Consider the following 19,414-nt stretch of genomic DNA (forward strand, 5'->3'; position numbering starts at 1 on the left):
TTTAATCCTAGATAAAAACTAATTAGAATTCTATCTTGTGATTTAAATGTATCAACAGAGATTCAACAATAATTGAGAAAATGTGTCAGTTTCAGATTTAACACATTCTTTTCGTCCTCATACAACATTCCGCGACAGTGCAAGGTTCCGCAATGCAGTGTCACACTGACGCGTTGCATATTGCCATAATTGAGCGAATGCAGCAACAACACGTGCCAACAGATTTCTACATTTCCAAACTTACATAATTGATAGTATTTCAAAGTATGACTTAAAAGTTCGAAATATTATCATTCTACATAATATTATGAATCGTGAACCATACAATTGTATAAAATTATTTCAAGCATTCTAAAATAAACGGATGCATATTTTAAAGACAAATTGTTTAAATAATTCTTAATCCATTTTTTCCTTTGATCTAAAGTAATATGTTTCATAATTTAAATATTTTTAATTCTAGAATATTGTCCAATATTTTAAATAATATTTCCTAATGATTTTCTTTTAATATTTAATGTTTCATAATTAGTCTAGAATATTTTTCAAAAATACTTCAATGTATACCTTCAACGAGTCTTGAATTTAGATTCTCAGCACCCTATATGTTGTGTTGATGTTGCAAGAATTAAAGCCTTGTTGAAAACCGCAACACCTGTCACCACGCGAAATTACGAAACGCACAGCGTGGTGCGGAGAGGTTACGGTTGCGTGTAATCGCATAAAATGTTGAGAATGTAGGCGTTCCGGCGAGAAAGTAATTAAGGAAATGTTTCGTACTTTCTAGCGCCTTTAATTGAGACTCTCTCAGCGACCGACTCTTTCGCCAATTAGACATTTGACATATGATATAGGCGATTATATAAATTAGATGAAATGTCAAAACAAATTGTTATCCGGAAAGTTATATAGCATAAGAATATTATGATATTACTATATCGCGCGTTTATAATAATTAAATGTATTGCTTATTGCGAATCTGATATCGATATTGATGTACCCGAATAGATCAGACTTGAGAGCCTCTGAGAGGGATCCAAGGAAGGCATTACGAGAGTCTGTGGGCCGCTATGACTCGGAGAGCAAGGACCTCTGGTCCTTGGACGCGTTCGAGTCCACCGTGTTCTTTCCTTCCCCCTTCCTTTATTTTCTTCTGTTACATTGTCCTTTTTTGTTGGACGGACCCTCTCGCGACCGCGTCTGCCCGTCCTTTGGATCCTTTTTAATTGTTTTATCTTTGGCCTACCCCTCTCTCTCTCTCTCTTGCCCCTTCTTTTTTCCTCCGGCTCTTCCGCGAAATGTACTCATTTCATTAGGACACTTAACCAATAAAAGCTCGCGGATATCCCGTATCGCAAATTACGTGAGACATTGGTCATTCCTAAATAACTTCTCGCAAATATACGTACGCATTCTCAATTGCTGCAAAACGTGTTTCCTTAAAATAATACCTGAATTGGTCTGATTTAAAGATACTTTTCTATCATAAAAAAATTAAAATTCTAAAAAAATGTATTTAAAGTATAAAAATTAAAATAAAAAATTTAACTTTAAATTTGAGCTAAAAACATTATATAAAAATTCTTACTAGGAAAATATTGACTTTGTGATTGATTTCTCATTTTATTGTTGCTAGTATTAATTTATTCAGAAAAGTTTTCTGTCGCAAAAAAATTACTGTTATCTAAAAATAAAATCTAAGATTTTAAAATTAAATTTCAAAAAGTATGTTTTATTATTTTCTTAAAATATCTGCAATTGTTTTTGAATTTATAAATTTTAATATCGTACTTATTTTGTTAACAGAAGCCCTAAAATTATTTCACATTTCAGAGAGAATAAAAATACTAAAAATATTTTTTAGCTGAAAAAATGTCCGATAATTAATCATGTCAAAAATACTAATTCTTATTTATGAAGCTGATTCTAAATAAAATCGACGAAAGGCATAACGTTTGTCGTTCGTGAGCTACCTCTGTTGCGGCGATACAGTGTATCTTCGACATGCATCCTGTATCACCGACAATAGCCTACACATCGTCATTTTATCGCTCCAGACACATACAAAAATGGCTCACATATTGCGATAAAAAAGCGACTTCTAACGAGCCGATCAATCTCACAAAATGCAAATCTCTAAACGTGAGATAAAAACCCGGTTTACACACAAGGTATACCGAAAAACAGAACTCGTAAAGCAAAGAAAAGATCTTAAAAAATAAATTATACATTTACAATTAAATAAAAAATTACTTCGTGATTTAAAAATTATCATAATTTATGTATTTTACAAAATAAAATCACATAAAAATTTAATAAATAACAAAAATAACTTCCCTAATAATAATAACTAATAATATACAAGTTACAAAAATAAATTGTGTACAGATTAATGACTTTTGAGCCACTCTGTATGTGTTTTGCACAAAGTAACGACAACTATACAAATTTATCACTCAAATCTCTCTCGCGGACCATATTTATTAGAGAACCTGCAGTCTTTGTGACCACGCGTGTTATTTATGCAAATTCAGTACCTGCTTCGGGCCGCGGACGAATTTTGAAGTCATTCTGCCCCGACATTAGTCACGAAAAACTGGTTGCGAACGCGGGAAAGAATAAACGACCTTTCCAGGTTATCTCCGTTTTTCTCTCATTTCGTTCCCTGGAAACTGTTCTCTCAATCCTTCATCCATTATCTCTTATATTTTAAACTGGCTTTAAAAAAATTTATTTATTAGTCGAAACAAACTGAAAAAGTATCGCAATTTTATACGTTTTAACTATTTTCATAAATTTTATAAATTATATAAGAAAGAACGTAAATTTTATTTCATAAAGTTTTCTTGAACGCATGTTTATCGATGCAATTTACAATGAAGTAATAAATTGCGATAATTGCATAAGACTTTTATTCCTCATTATCGGAATTGCCGTAAAGAAGTCCATAAAAAATCGCGGAAATAATTCAGTGCAATTGAGAAGGTTCGCCCAGCGCGCGTCTTACTTCGATATGCAATACCGTCGTTTAAAGTAATTATCGCCGAGCGATTGCGCTAAGTGCTTGTAACCCTTCGGGCCACACTTTATCATCCAGCGTGCTGAATTATGAACGCATAAGAGTAGTAACAGACCACCTATGTCAGCCGCACGCTCTCGCAGCGCGCGCACTTCAATCTGTTCCGATGCACCCGAAATGAATTCGAATGAGTATTGCGGTATCAAGGCGCGACGCCTGCATTTTTAACGACACTTCACATGGTTCCTGTTTCAATATACACAACGTTTCCCAAACCTGTTTTTCGAGTTCCATTGCGCAAGCGAAATAGCTTAAAACGCATACAGTGCACACGCAACAAAGCTTTAGTCCACTTCAATGTTTGAAATCTTCAGCAAAACTATATAGAAAGGAGACACAAATCTATTTCTTTCCTAAATAAGTATACCGACGTATATAAGTTTTTGGAAGTATATTATTTCTTGTTTAAATTTATTAAAGCCAACAAATAAGAAATGTTTTGTACTTGAAAAGAATTTGAGGCCGAAATTAATATAAAATATATTCGTATAAAATAAAAACTATTATATATATGCATATATATATTATTCAAATTAATATATTACTCATTTTATTTATATAATAATGAGCTAAAATGTTTAATCGCACTTGAACATTATGAAAATTCAACTTATAGTAGATGGAGAAGTGTCAATGTCCTCGACAACGTCTAGACCAGCTCGTTCACACCAGATTCTGCATTCTTATGCAGTCATAAAATTATTTTATTTCCAGGGAGTTTAAATTTAGTTTCCTGCTGTGCTCAACATCAAGAATCTGTATCTCATCTAGAAACTTCTCGCAACTTTGTTTTAACATTAAATATTTCTGATAGCCAAAAATCAATTTATATTTTCTATATATATAATTTTTTCTATAAGTAAATAATTTAATAAATTTTTTAAATAAACAAATATCCTAAAAATCAGATTTTTTACTAATAAAATAATAATATATAAACAGTTTTAATTTTAATAAAAATTTTGGTAAATAAACCTCTTAATCTAAGGAAGCTGAAGAATTTGTCAAATCCTTTTCAATTATCGATACTCCGAGATACGCACGCAAAGGAAGTCTCACCGGGATACTCGCGCGTGTACGCATGTCCTCCGCAAAGATATAGCCCTCGTATTTGGACCTAAGTGACGTGTTGTGTAGGTACTTGAAATTTATTGCGCTTGATTTAGCATTCGATTCAGCACGAAAAACATTGTATCGACAACATTCGACGAAGATGAAAATAATTTGCAAGTTTATTGAACTTAAGCGTTCTTAATTTGGCATTCTAATTTAATGTTCACAATATTCGTATAAAATAATGTTTCGTTTTCATAATGTTCAAATGCGATTAAACATTTTAGCTCATTATTATATAAAAATAAAATGAATAATATATTAATTTGAATAATATATATGTGTATAATAATTTTTATTTTATACGAATCAATAAAAAAAAAACATTAAATTCTCTGATAAATATTGCAACATTTGCAATATTTTCTGACCAAATTTAATTGAAGTCATGAATTAATCTAAATGTAAAAATATAACCATTAAAAAATAAAGTTGTAATTATATTTGCTAAATATAAAACCAAAGTCGCATACTTTAATCGATATCGTAATTTTGTTAAAATTTTGTACATCTTTGCAATTTATAATTCGTTTCTTATTAATTGCATTTTGTACGATGGTCTTGTTAAGGATTAACCCTATCTTTTCTCACTAGCAGGCGGGGTTCCAATCTCATTTCTCTTTCCTTGGCATTCCATCCTAGATCCCCCTGTAGTTTCTCGGTTTGCGGTCTAAGGTCTAAGCGAGAGCCGACGCCCAAGTTAAAACAACGACAAAAACTATGCCGGACACGAACGATGGAAACGACTACGGCGGCAAAACCCAAGAAGTAGTCGCTTCGTCGAACGCGCGATATAGGTAAATATCAACTGTTTGGATTAGACAGGAATTATCCCGCTTGTCACTTTCGTGACTTTAATCGTGACTTTGAGATCGTATATCTTTATTTGCAGGTATTGTGAGAAACTGTGCGAAAATTTTATGTTTTATTCATTTAGATATATTTAATTTAGAAATTGCATTATATACACAACATGTACATTAAATACGTCTAAATGTCTTGTAAAACTAAGCATTAATAAATCATTATTAATATAATTTTGCAATCATTATAAAATAATTTATAAAAATCAAATTTAATTTTAAGTTAAATTAATATTCTGTTCCAAAGTTAATTAAATTATTATTCTATTTACAAGCATTGTAATTAAAATTCAATTAACATCAAATAAAAAATTGAGTCCTTAAAAATCAATATTTTTAATTATTCGCGAACCAATAAAAAAGATTTTATTCTTTTTAAATATCAAATTATATAAAAATATATATATATTTTTTATCCTACTTCAAATAAAATAATATTCCACTCAAATTAGCATTTCACACATCCACGAATAAGATTAAGATTCCATTAGTATCTAACTAAAATCCTGAGAGACACTTGTTCCTTTTCACATCCCGAAAAAGTCTCAACATCAAATATACAAAAAAGACATGCACGATTACGCGTGTCCTCGGATTTCGCCGACGACATCACCTGGGACACATTGAAAAACGCAACGGCGAGGTCATTGCGTGTGACTCAGGATTACGCGAGATTCGAAGGCAAGAGAACCGACGACTCGCCGGATTCCAGGATTACGTGGACGCGATCGTTTTTTCCCTCTTTTTTTTCTTTGCCCATCGTTCGCATCGACCGGATTTCTTCCTTATTGCCGAGATCGCCGAATCGCTTATCCGAGCGGATAATAAAAAGGACGATGAGCCCTCCGTGGAGGATGGAGCCTCCTACATGCCGCGCTCTCGCGCAGCATCCAACGCAGGACCACTCGCGGAACACTTTCGAGTAACGAGTGCGTAACAAGTCTTCTTGAGAGTGCGTCCACCTTTGCATACCGATAGCCCTCTTTCCCTCTACCTTCCCGTCCACCCTCCTCTCGCAGGTGTGGAATTTTTTTCCTCTCGTTCCTATATCGCACTTTGATGCGTACTTTTGGCCACAGGAAGCCCCGTAGACGTTCAAATTGCCGATACCGTGACCGTGAATAAAAATCGCGTACGCGCGCCAACGATTTTTTACGCGGCTCGACAACTTCATATTATTCAACCATTCGGAAAATAAATGAACAACCTTGCAAACTAATAAATTACAACACAATAAAATATCAAAAAAATTTGCTAACAATAAGATATTCAAAAAGAAAAAGATACTACATATAAATATGAATAAGAGCTAAAATTAATTGCAGCTGATAAAGCATCGTAAAAATATGCTCATAAATAAAACGAATTGATCTGTTTGCAATAATTGAAATCACAACAAGAGGCTTCAAAAATATCTTTGAGATTTCATTCGATGTTTGCGCCTTCCTTATTTTCCACGAAGTAATGACAGTTGAAAAACAGTTTCGACAATTCACTGAGCTATCTTTATCCTTATTGAATTTAACGGAGCAATATCAATCCCGAGCAAAGATCTTAAAATCTTGAATCTTTGGAACACGTGTTTAATAAATTGAACATCCGATCTGAAAGGGTTAAAGGGTTCTAAATTCGCCCGGTAACAATATACAGCGCCTAAACCTCTCAAAAACCGGCGAAGAAAAAAAACAGCAGGACAGGACGAATGATCACCACGAGCGTGCATGCATCCTTTAGGTGCATCCTAAATCTCATCCAATGAGAAGTCCTCGAGTCCTCGAAAAAGAAGTAGGAGGAGGAAGGCGCAAAGAGGAGGAGGAACGAATCGGTGCGAAAGCAACGGTCGCGAGCACTTCCTGCGCAACAAGAAGAGGGTCCTACGCGGCGGAACGCGCGTAATTGAGGTCCTGCGATCCCTACAGGGAGTGGCGGTGGGGGCCGCCCTATGTAAGGCCCTGGAAGCGACCAGGTCCAGCCCATCCAGCATCAAGAACACTGCGCGTCAGGATTCTCACTGTCGATTGTCGGTGTCGATTATCGTTCTTCCGGATTATTCGCGAGAAAGACATCTTTGAGAAAGAAGAACTTTTTCGTCCTGGTGAAGGGCGTCGACCCTTCTCGACAAGCAAGAAAACGACGAGGAAAACGAAGAAAACACCGAGAAGAAGATGAGGGTGAACGTGACATTGGTTTTTGTGATCCTTGTTCTAGGACTCGCTGACGCTGCAAGAAGAAGGGTCAGATCAACGACGGCAGAAGCGCCGAAGACGACGCCGGCATCGTTTGTTGGTAGGCAACTCTCGTTCGCCGAACAGCCCGAAGGTCAGTGTTTAACAACTTTAGAATCGTGAGTTTCGTGAAAAATTTCTGTGTAACGCAACGATAACGTAACGTTACGAGAAGTATTACATTAATGTTAATTTTCTTGGTATAAAAACGTGTCAAACATCTAAACAATGCTTTAATTTTTGAGTAATACTTTTTTAAATATCTTCCGCGTTTTAATATTGATTTATTTTAAAGTTTTATAATTTCTCCAAATTATATATATTTGCTTATATATAAATTTAATATTCACAATAGCTTTGAGATTACTCTTTTATCAAAGCTATATGTGCTATAATTTTAAGAAAATCAATATTCCACGTCAATAAAACTGAAGATATAAAAATATTATGCAAATATCCACTTTTACTAACGTTTAATTCCTAATTTCAATTGCGTACGAGCTAATATAATTAACTAGGTCTTAATAATAAAATCATATCATCCTAATAAATCGTTATTGTCGACGATGATAAATGTCTCGCGCGTCGAAAAACATGCATAAATCAAATTTCAGAACTAGAGACTCTGTGGGACAATTTCGACATTCAGAGGCTGGATTCGCGTTCGGAGATCTGGAAGAATCGCAACAACGCATCGGAAAATAACCACGATGAGAACATTTTCAGCAGCGGCAGGCAATACCCGGGTCTTCCGAGCAATCCGGGCGACACAAACGAGCTTCCGAGTCCCATTTCGCCGCCACCGTCGAAACCGCCGCCACCCAGACCTCCGCCGGGCTGCCTGGGCCAGAGGGGCCAGTATGAGAGCCCCGCTAGTTGCGCCAATTATCTGAACTGCTGGGATGATGTGGTGATCGAACAGACCTGCCCGGCAGGGCTGCTCTTCAACGCCATCACCGGTTACTGCGATTTCGCGTCCAACGTCAACTGCGGCAATCGGGCGCCCCCCACGCCAAGTGAGTGCGATCGATAATTACGCGACGCGAATCGCCCGTTCACGCTTCGCGATGGTAATCACGATGGCCAATTCGATTGCCTTCTAATCGCGGCGTTCGTTTTAAGTCAGTGATTCTCAAAGTGAATTTATATTCGGGGGAAAAACGATAACAGTTAACGTAGATGTATCAAACTTTTAAATATTTTTGATTATTCTTGCAAAAGTTGTATTGAAACGTTATATTTTCCAAATGCCATAAAAATATAATTATAAAGATCGAAGAAGTAAAAAAAATAATAATTTTGTTGCTTGGTAGAACCAGCACTAGCGACAGGATCGAAACAGTGCCCGGACCCGAATGGACGTTACAGAAGCTCGACCAACTGCTCGGAATTCTACATATGTGTCGGAGGCAAACCCATCAAATTCGGCTGTCCTCGCGGCCTAGTCTACAGTGATGTAAGAATTTATTTTAAAAAAACGCAAATGCTTGTAGAATTTTAAATCGTCGTTGAAAATAACATCATGACGTGCACGGTGCCACTTAAGATAGATTTAGCGGGCGAAAAGTTAAGGAAATGCAAAATAATCCCACGCTAGAAAAAAACAAGTTAAATTTGATTCAGATCTTATAAATATTTCAACATTAAGAACTGCTCAAATATTTATTTTAATGTTATTATTTTCGAAGAATTTATACAATTTTCGAAAGATGCTAAAAATACGAAAATTCTAAAGTAAGATCCAACACTTCTATATTTTATTTCTACATTCTTTGTATTTTTTTTTCTGTATTAATTTTAAAAAAATATTTTATTGCGAAATGTCGACATAGATTCTATATACTTAATCTTTCGTTCATATAAATCCAATTTATATAAGATATTTTACAAAAATATTTATAAAATTAGTGTATCAATTTCCATAGCTGTTCTATCTTAGTCAAGGAAAATTAGCAATGTATCATAATTTCAGACTTTATCTTTCAGCTACTAAACGTTTGCGACTATACTTATAATGTGGACTGCAAAGGCGCAGCCACGCCAAATCCACCGCCAAAGCAGCCGTCGACTGAATCTCCGGAGTCACCTTCGCAACCATCTCCTACTCTACAGCCTGCTAATCCCTCTCAGTTACCCACTAGACCCCCTCAACCACCCACTAGGCCTCCTCAACCACCGACTAGGCCTCCCCAACCACCCACTAGGCCTTCTCAACCACCGACTAGACCTCCTCAACCACCTACTAGACCCCCTCAACCGCCAAGTTCACCTCCAACGCCCGTGACTAATCCACCTCAACCACCAAGCTATCCCACTCAACCACCAAGCTATCCCACTCAACCACCAAGCTATCCCACTCAACCACCGGTCTATCCTGCTCAACCAACCTATCCCCCTGCGCCACCATCTTATCAGCCGCAGCCTTATCCACCGCCTCCCGCGTATTCCGGAAATCCCTGGCTAAGCAGGATTGATCCCTGGCATCAACGATCATCAACGTCTCAGTTGGAAATCGAGAAAGAAAAAAGCAAACAGCAACTATTAATCGATAGTGAATTGCTGAGCGATCAGCCCGCGGCACACGAGACGGAAACGTCTAGCGTGGTGAACCCGTGGACTCTATTCCAGGTGATACCACCCGAACTATTGAATGCTCAATGTAACAACGGTGACATACACAGACTCAACGATGCCTGCACCAACGTAGTGGTTTGTAGAAACAACAGGCCTCAGATGGTGAACTGTTCGCCGGGATTCTCGTACGATAAGCCATCGGATTCCTGCAAAGCCTTCAGCGTTGCCAAATGGTAAGATATATCTTTCTCACATGCACGCAGTAAAAATCTTTAATTGTATTTAACATTCAGATTTTAACTAAAAAACAAATTAAATAAAAATATGTACTATCATTCAAACTAATGAGATAATTTTTTTGTTTCAGCTAATCGACGAGCTCTTTGGACGCGCATCGATGAAACTTCAATAAAATAACTTTTATCAAATTGCCATATTAATTATCTCCTATTAGTTGTCGCCATCTGTGCAATAATATTATTTAATAGAAATTTCGATAACTGAAAAGTTACGAATAAGCAAATTTAAAGATAATTTTGCGAAAATAATAATCCAAAACCTTAAGATGAAATAAATAGATATAATTAATAGTATTTAGTATCTTTCTTTGTAATTTTTACTCATCTTTTAATATAGCATTTTAAAGAAAGCGAAAACTTTTGATTGAAACTATTAATCCCATCTGTAAATAAATATAAGCTAAAGCAGCTATCTGATTTTTCAAATTTTAATCCCAATTTTTTCCCCAATATATTTTATAGATAAATATAAGTAAATAAAAAATAGATTTAAATCAGAACTGAATTTAAATTGAAAATTAAATTGCGATAGATTTTGGAAAAAAGCAATTTAACCATTTTTAAAATTTTGCCAAAAAGAAACTAATTTTATAAGAAATTTCTTTTGATGGTAAATAGTTTGCAGAAATCATGCACTTTAAGTACTTTATGTTAGAATCACCAGATTGCAGCACGCGTTCTTCATGTTCTCCAAAGGATAAGAAGTCAAAGAAGATGATAAAAACGAGAAGACAATCGGAGAAATAACTAAGAATAAAGCATAATTGAACCACAGAAAAAAATGTATCACGGAATATATTATATATACATAATTATTTCCTCATATCAAAACGATCTTACGTTGTTCGATATACCGGCACGTAATTAGAACACAACGCGTTTTTTTGTGCCTCTAGAGAGCGTGCGCTACCACGCATCTCTCTTAATTTCTTCAAAGGATTCTTTAGTTTCTCCGCTAAGCGATCTTTTGCACCGTTTAGCGAATTTATTGGATCGTAACAACAACTCGAGTTTAATGCTCGTCCTAATTTTCACGCCATCATGAAATGTAAGTTTTAGTTTCACATTATACAATTATTAACATGCGCATTACGACTGATAAATTAAAAAATAAATGCTATATCAGATTCATGTTAGTGATATGCTCACTATTTAGCATATTACTTCAAGTTCATTCAATGTTTATTTAGACATTGAAATTTCCAACATTAAGATTATTGATATTAGAATTTACATACAAAGCTATTTGACAACAATCTGTAAAATCTAATTTATAAATCTTTTAATATTTAAAATCTTTAAATCGAATTTTTTAGGAATATTTTCAACACTAAAAATTTCAAAATCGAAAGCTTTATGCCTGAAAAAGTCTAAATTCAGAGTAACATATAAATGGCAAATCCAATTGAGATACATTGTTTAATCGTTGTATGTAAAATGTATGATCGAGAAAGAAAAAAAAACAATTTTTAAATATCTTGAAAAATTTCATCAAACTTGATCAAACTTGCTATCAATTTGCCAATATTGCTAACATTTGACTATCTGAGTTATATTATAATCGGTGCGATCAATATGATCAGCAGTTTCAAGACAACATTTATTACGCGATGAATTTCTCTTCTTTCCCTTTCGCTTCTCTCGTTGCCGACGATGTATTATCGGGAGAAAAGATGGCACGTCAAAGAGGGGACCAACCGCAGCGACATTTTTAAGGCCTTTTCTCATAATCGGAATTTCGCGCTTGGTCGCGTACACGCAAAAGAAATCGATGGCGAAAATTGTGTTATCAAAAAAAGAGAAAGATAAAAAAGAAAAATATTCAAGAAACAAAAAAATAATTTAAATGCCTCAAATAATTTTAAATAACTCAAAATACCTCACAATAATTTTCAAAGATTCATATAAAAACAGTGCAAAAAAATCGAACTATACTGTGTAACAATTACATAAATGACTATATAAGCACGCAACAATCTTACATAAGAGCAGTACCATGGAACTGTAATGTAATCATCAGCAGTCGTAAAATTGTGTACCGATCATGTAAATGTGTAAATAACAGCGAGATTTTTATTGCCAACTTTATAAAGAATGAATTTCACGATGTTCAGTTAAGTGGAAAGGGCAATAAAAAGTTTTTTTGGAATATCTGTTAAATAAAGACTGATATAATCTTGTTCTCTAACGAAGAAAGTGTTTCGATCAAACCGGATATTTTTCCCGAAAAGAATTCGAGAAATCGTTTAGAGACGGACGATCGAGGATCGAAAGTAGTGGTCGGGGAGACGCCTCTCGCACGTTTCACTCGGACTCGGTGGTGCAAAACTTGATAATTACATAATAATACGCGACGTCGGATATAAAGCAAAAGATACCGGCGAAATGTGAAAAGCATAACAAACCGATAATAGAATCAGGAAGTCATCGCATATGTAATCAACGAATGTCAGGAATGCGATTCAAAACATTATGATTTAAGAAGAAAAATTCTTCCTTATAATAGAAAAATCCTTCCTTATAACAGAAAAATTATTGAAATTCCTCTTACTTTAACTTTTTTAATTTGTATATCTTATATATTAAAAAATTTTCTTTAAATTTTTATTGTCTTCCAAAAGAATAATATGTAAATAATTCAAATAAACTTTTTAATTGATAATGAGAACATTCTACTATTTAAAGTTTTAAAAAGTCGATTCCACAATAGAAATGTGTTTTGGATCCATTTATTACGAAGGCATCGGAAAATATAGTTCGTTCCTCATTGAGACAGTAAATACGAAGAGATACACTTTCCCAATGCTTTTTTGTCGCTTTCCTGCTGCCACGCCCTGCTGCTACGAGAGAGTAAAACCTCGATGGATGACAGAATGATGGATGACAAAGAAAAGAGTGCGAAAAATATGACTACTTAATCATATTCGAAGTATATTGCCTGTACATTTCTACTTTTATCACATAAACTTTATCTATTCCATCAGTGTTCAAAGAAAGTAACGATGAAGCAAACCAAATTGAAATTGAGTGAAGTCGTATTTACAAAAGTGCGCGAAATGATCGCGATAACAATTAGAAGAATAAAAGAGAAGAGAGATAATCGCATAATTTCCGTGCTGCGGAAGGTTTACCGGGTCGAGAAAGGAAGGTATTCGCGAGTTAGAGCCGCGCAATGACGGCGGCCTCGACCTTTCCGGAAAAGCTTGGAAATTGCAGTCAACGAACCCTGCGATTAGGCACGCTTGAAAGATCAACGATGCCCGTCGCTCGAGCCTTGCACGTACCAATGCAACACGTATTAATCTCGAATTGCCACCGTTCACAGATTTACTTTTCATCGTATCTCTTCAATCGAGAAATAAGTACATAAAATCTGGAGAGATTGATATTATTTTATGAAGTAATAAATGTATTACCAATATAAAGTAAGTAAAATTAAATCATTAGAACTTAATCAATTTCTTAATATAATATTTTTCTGAATAATTAATAATGACTAAAAATAATAATTAGAAATAATTTAATAATAGGGACCAAGTTAATAATAAAACTAATTAAATGATTAATTAGAAGTTACAATTATAAAAATGCAATAAAAATGTAGCAAATTATACGATCGCGATATATGGTAACCAATCATGAAAATTAATCCTTCGTGGGCGAATTAATGGATCCCCGCCAGAAAATCGATGTACATCATTACGAAATTTCTGTCGCGAAGAATCGCCTTTCTCTTGCCTTAATGATTTCTAAAGGACAATGTCCTTTCGGTGGCTGAGCTGCGAAGCAACGCGACATTAAATGTTAATGTTGCTTGCATCATTTTCGTACAGCAAAATAAAGTTTGTTGTTGCGAAAATTTCATTAATTTCAATTTACGTAACAAATATATAAATTTACTTCTTGATCTATTTTTTTCGAATTTTTAGAATCTAAAATTAATAATTACACTATATAAACAAAAAATTATTATCTAAAAACTAACTACACTAAAAAATTATTTCCATTGAAGAGATGCTTTTTTCTTCAAGATTTCTAAGTAATATAATTAACCAAAAATTTCAACAAAAAGTCTCACTGACCTTTTCACTGAAATTTTCAAGTCCGATTCAATAATTTAACAGCGAGTTGCAATCACATGAATTGAATACATTTCGCAGTTAAGAAATTTATTCCATTTATACAATCACAATCGCTGCAATAAATAGAATATTATACAAGTTTCTGATAAGCAGGTAATACACGGGATTGGCGAAAAATCTTATTATATCATACGCCGAGTGAACGTAAGTAATGAGACCCGTTGTGCGAAATTCGCGAGACATTGGCGCGTGAAATGTAATAAGACATGCCGGCGAAAAATTTTATTACATCACAACGTATATGCATACAAGATTTGCAGCCTTTTAAGATATTTAAATATTCATGAAATGACAAGCTGCAATGCGTATCCTGTTATCTAAATGTGACATCTATAAATTAATTTTTTTTTTTTATAATAATCCATTCAACCAATTAAAAATGTTTATTTAAAAAATAAATTAATGAGTATCATATAAATGTAAAACAAGATTTTTATTGATAAGTAATTTTATTGATAATTTTTTCTTTTGAAAATGTTGTTTTTTATTAAATATTAATTATGAAAGAAAGTTTTCTTTAAGTTCAATAATGTGTGCATATACAAGATTGCGATACAAAGAAAATAAGGAGGTGGAATCTGAAGGAGGCATTCTCGGCCTACGTTTCGTCATTGCGTTCCACGATTTTTTTGCATCGCCTAGGGAAGGTCCTCTAGGTGTGACTCGAATTCTTCGACTTGTCTCTTTTCTTCTCTATTCCTCGTTGTAGCTTTCTCCACATGTCAACTACATTTAAGAGATAGAGAACGTCTATTATTCCTATTGCAATGCACTTCTATCTAGGCATCTTCATAAATACGCAATGCGTGAGTTTCGCCGTGCGAAAGAGCGAAGCAAAAGGTGACGAATGCGCTCTCGTAAACGATGCATAATTCAAATCAAGTATTGAACGCAAAGATCAATTTTAGACCGATTTGTATCACTCAATATGCATTTTGTAAAAGCTACAAAATTTATTTTTTATGTGTAAATTCTGAAAATAATTGAGAGGTAATTAAAATCGAAAAAATAACTTATCAATATTAAATATTATAATAATTAACATAATAATAAATCAAAATTGCATAATTGTCCATATTTTCCAACTTTTCGAAAAATATTTCTACAGTTTCTTCAAGATTTTTTACAGATCAGTGATAAGATTAAGACAGAGAAAGAGACCTTTCGGCAAATCTCTCGACCAACCTACTTAGACCGAAGGTACAACTGGGTCACCTTGCCGGAGGTTTTGCAACTTCAGTAGGCAATCGATCAGGGGGCACGAAACGCGACTTGAAAATCCGGTTTGAGGAAAATAATGACATCGGAGAGGGATCTCGGAAAGAGATCCCAATGATTTGGTCCTCGAAGGGAAAAAGAGAGACTGGGTCTTTGTGGCTTAAGCTTCTCAGAATGCATTAGCCATTCTCGATGTGGATAATTTTAGACATGTAAAAAAAAATCGCCGCTATCGCTAAAAAAAAAAAAAAGATATGGTATGCAGAGATATGATATAGTAGGCTAATAATATTCGGAATGCCGTTTGCTAATAATAAATTCATGTTTTCGTTATCGTCAAATAGCTGACGATTTTTTCAATTCAGATTAGTTAACCTTTTAGATAAAATCTTTTAATATAAAAGCTACTTTTTAAAAAAATATTCATAACCTTGTATCTTTAGGAGAAATATTGCAGATATTTTTATGAACGAGGTATGTAAAACAATCTATGCAAGAATGTTATCAACAAAAACTCAATAAAATCTAGATTTTATTGAGTTTATTTTCTTTTTATTTTATTTTAATAGCTATTAAATAAAACAAGTATTTTTTTCTGAAGAAAAATCTCCAAATTAGTCGAAGAAGTTGCGGTCGAAGGACGTATAGCGATTTCGAGGCAGTCGAATTACTCGCTTGTATTTACCACAACGTTGATCATAATGCAAGCTGAGCAATTTTTAACAAAGTTAAGCGAGACTCGCGCGGCCTTTAACGCGTCAATGTCTCATTGCCCCAAATTTGCGGATCAATCAGCCGATCAAGGCTGCGGTTGCAACCTCGCCTAAATGGCGCCGATCATCCTAAATGCGTTCCAGCCGCCAGAAGGTGAATTACGCAACGACACATTATACCCTCGCCGCGCCCAGCGTCCCTCCCTCTCCTTCGCTGTTTCTCTTTTTCTCTCTATTGCCGAACGTGTACGCATATTCGCGGTTAAACTCCGATGACATTTTGGACGACTTTCACCGTACGGGCCCGGCCGCGGGGCAGCTGCTTTCTTCGTCTTTTCGTCGTCGTCGTGCCGCGTCGGTTCAGGGCGCGGTTCGCAACAGTAAGCCCGATCGAAAATGATACTTACTACTTACGCGCAGCATCCGCGGTCCGCACGGAATTCACGTTGCACGACCGTGACCCAAATTTCGCGATAACCGAAGGGATACATTGGAATCCAAGGAGCCAAAATCAATGAGAGTTTAAATTGCAAGAAACTGTTAAAAAAAATAGATATGTAATAAATAACTTTTTTTACACGTTATTTGTACTTATACATTCAATTTATTTTGCAATAAAAATGTAGCCTATCGGTAAATATATCAGCGGGTTTCTCGGTAAGAACATAGCGGCGATAAATAATTAAACGGCATAGTCAGTGAACTGGAATGATTTAATTGGACTAGAATAAAAGCAATCTTCTGTAAAATTCAAGTTAAACTCATTTTCTTTGCCACGGTTTATGTTTCACCGCGATATTTCTAAACATCGCGATCTAATGGCATTAGAGAGAAAGCGAGAAACACATGTAAAAATAGAAATAACAACACGATACGCAGTCCTCTCCACCTATGTAAATGCATTCTCGGCGCTTGCATTTCTTCCGTGGTTTTTCTTTCATTTTTTCCGCGACGCGCGAACGATTCGTGCGTTATGCGCCGCGCAAGGAAGTGCATTCGGCTTTCTTTCGAAGTAGCGAAAAAAGTGGCGAAGTAGCGAAGTAATAATTATAAAATCTTCAATAAAATGGCAGAATTATATTTATCCACTAAATATTTTAAATTTAAAATGAATAATTTGTAGACTTTAATGTAACTTCTAAAAAAATTAAAAAATTAAAAAATTCTATGTTTCACTTATGTTTCACACAACATTTAATCGCGGAAGAAGCGTCTCGTCCCGTCGGAGCGTTACAAGCAAACTCGTTCGAGTATAGTTACGTACATGCCCGCTCGCGCGTGGACACGCGTGTCCGGAACCTTACATTCACAATTTTTCACTACATTCTCAACCTATAAGAATCAGACGAGTTCACTAAGTTCAAACATCGCGAAAGAACTAAGAAATTTCCCGAAAATTTGCCAAATACGAAAAAGTGAATAACGAGAACTTTTAGATTTTTAGCAAATAATTTTGATAAAAAAAATTAATTTAATTCAATAACAAATTAATTAAGAAGTGTTAATATGGCAAAAATTGCTAATGTAACATGACAGCAATAGCGCAATTAGAAAAAGAACGCCGATGTAAGAGGAAGAAATAAAGGATATATCACGATTTCGCGCTCGCCGCTGGAACAGCTATCGGCCAACAATGTTACCGGCCGGCCGGTCGCAGTTAGGATCGCGAGACAGCCGCGGAATATGTAGGGTGCAGCGGCGAGAAGTGGTTCTCCTTGGGCTTCGGTGCCGCATTCCGGCTCGCATGCATCTCCACTCCCGACGGCGGCGGCTTTTTTCCGCGCCGCAATTGCAACGTGGGCGGCGGAAAACGGTGCGTTACGGATCCGCTACGAATGCATTATCATTAAGTGTATTGCACTGCACCCCGAAGCAATGACGTATCCGCCAGTTATATTTATAGTCATTACAGTCGAGCACAAACGGAACACCAACGAATATTTTGTTCTTTACTTTGAGAAAAGTAAGACTGGAACTCTTTCGAAACTTTTGATAATTACGAATAAATTCCTACACACTTTTACCAAGCGGTATAACTTTCGGTAAAATATCTCACAATTACAGCTCGCAGAGATGTTAAATCCTGAAACGATCCGGAGCGAGATCCGACTATTATCCTTACGAGGGGAATAGAAGCGAAAGGAGGCGAGGAGGCGTGAGCCCGAAACAACGAGCAACATCATCTCGGTTCCGTTCTGAATGCAACGAGATTACACCACGAACGCCCGGTCGGCTTGATGCATCCATCGCGCAAGGAATCCTCCTTTCCATTTAGAGGATGTTGTCCGATGCTACCCGCGCACGAGATCTAACGGTTTCACAGCGTTACGATACATAATGAACGCGCCTCGTATGCATATACACGGTGTCTCACAACTCATGAATGATTTTTTTAATAAATTTTGAATTAACTATTTCTTAGCAAAAATGTGAGTCATCACTTGTAAATAATTTAAGTTAAAAAAAATTGTTTTAACTAATTTGAACTGCATTTTAATAAAATTTTAACTTGATGTTTAATTAAAAAAATATATATATGTATTCAAAATTGGAAAGTTACATTTCTAAATATTTTTTTAGGAAAAATTGATTCAAAACGTGATAAAAAAAAATTGTTTTTAAAAATTCACGATTCCAGGACTACCCTATATATCGAATGCACCGTATAGATGTGTATTGAAAATTTACGGCAAAATGCACCAGCGGTACTAATTTGGTTGCAAATAATTACAGAATTTTTTAAATATGTTGCTCGTGTTTTTTTACGGTCTTATTATTTTCTTTACGCTTATTAATCTTGTGCTATTAAGAAAAATTGCTTATCTCACTTAAAAAATTTTTTATGCTTATGTTAATACGTAATTGCACTTTTTAGATTTCCAAGAACGTTTTGTATTCCAAAGTAAAATTATAATAACTTGATTTTAAAAAATATCACAAGACTGTCGTTCAAATATATCCTTCTTTTAGCGCACACACACGCGTAACGGATGATGTGCCAATCTTCGGCGCAAGGCAGTCTGTCTGTCCGTCTGTCGTTGACGGAGAAAAGCCGTACAAAACGAGAAGCGATCGGGTTCGAGTCCCAAAACTGGGCGGCATTTAAAAGTCGCAGCGCGCAACTTCGCTTCGCGTCATCGAAAAAGAGAGAAAATCGCTCTCGAGAATGCACGTCGCGGAATAAAAAA

The 19,414-nt window shown here is 35.3% G+C and overlaps 2 protein-coding genes across 3 annotated transcripts in view; one reads left to right on the forward strand and one right to left on the reverse strand.

The window, feature by feature from the left end:
* LOC105673149 (uncharacterized) overlaps window positions 1–19,414 on the reverse strand; it is a 77,599-nt gene that overhangs the window by 40,424 nt on the left and 17,761 nt on the right. The gene's annotated exons all lie outside the window — the stretch shown is intronic.
* Window positions 6,802–10,870, forward strand: LOC105673047 (uncharacterized). Its single transcript, XM_012368378.2, has 5 exons — window positions 6,802–7,374; window positions 7,895–8,296; window positions 8,594–8,736; window positions 9,267–10,087; window positions 10,222–10,870. Exons 1-5 carry the CDS (start codon window positions 7,221–7,223, stop codon window positions 10,223–10,225), a joined length of 1,524 nt encoding a protein of 507 aa, XP_012223801.2. The 5' UTR covers window positions 6,802–7,220; the 3' UTR covers window positions 10,226–10,870.

The sequence above is a fragment of the Linepithema humile genome, chromosome 6 (genome assembly GCF_040581485.1).
Source record: "Linepithema humile isolate Giens D197 chromosome 6, Lhum_UNIL_v1.0, whole genome shotgun sequence".
NCBI lineage: Eukaryota > Metazoa > Arthropoda > Insecta > Hymenoptera > Formicidae > Linepithema > Linepithema humile.

Coding starts and splice junctions, on each gene's coding strand:
- LOC105673047 (XM_012368378.2), top strand. CDS start 7,221: ATGAGGGTGAACGTGACATTGGTTTTTGTGATCCTTGTTCTAGGACTC. Junction 7,375..7,894: donor GTTCGCCGAACAGCCCGAAG/GTCAGTGTTTAA, acceptor ATCAAATTTCAG/AACTAGAGACTCTGTGGGAC. Junction 8,737..9,266: donor GCGGCCTAGTCTACAGTGAT/GTAAGAATTTAT, acceptor TTTATCTTTCAG/CTACTAAACGTTTGCGACTA.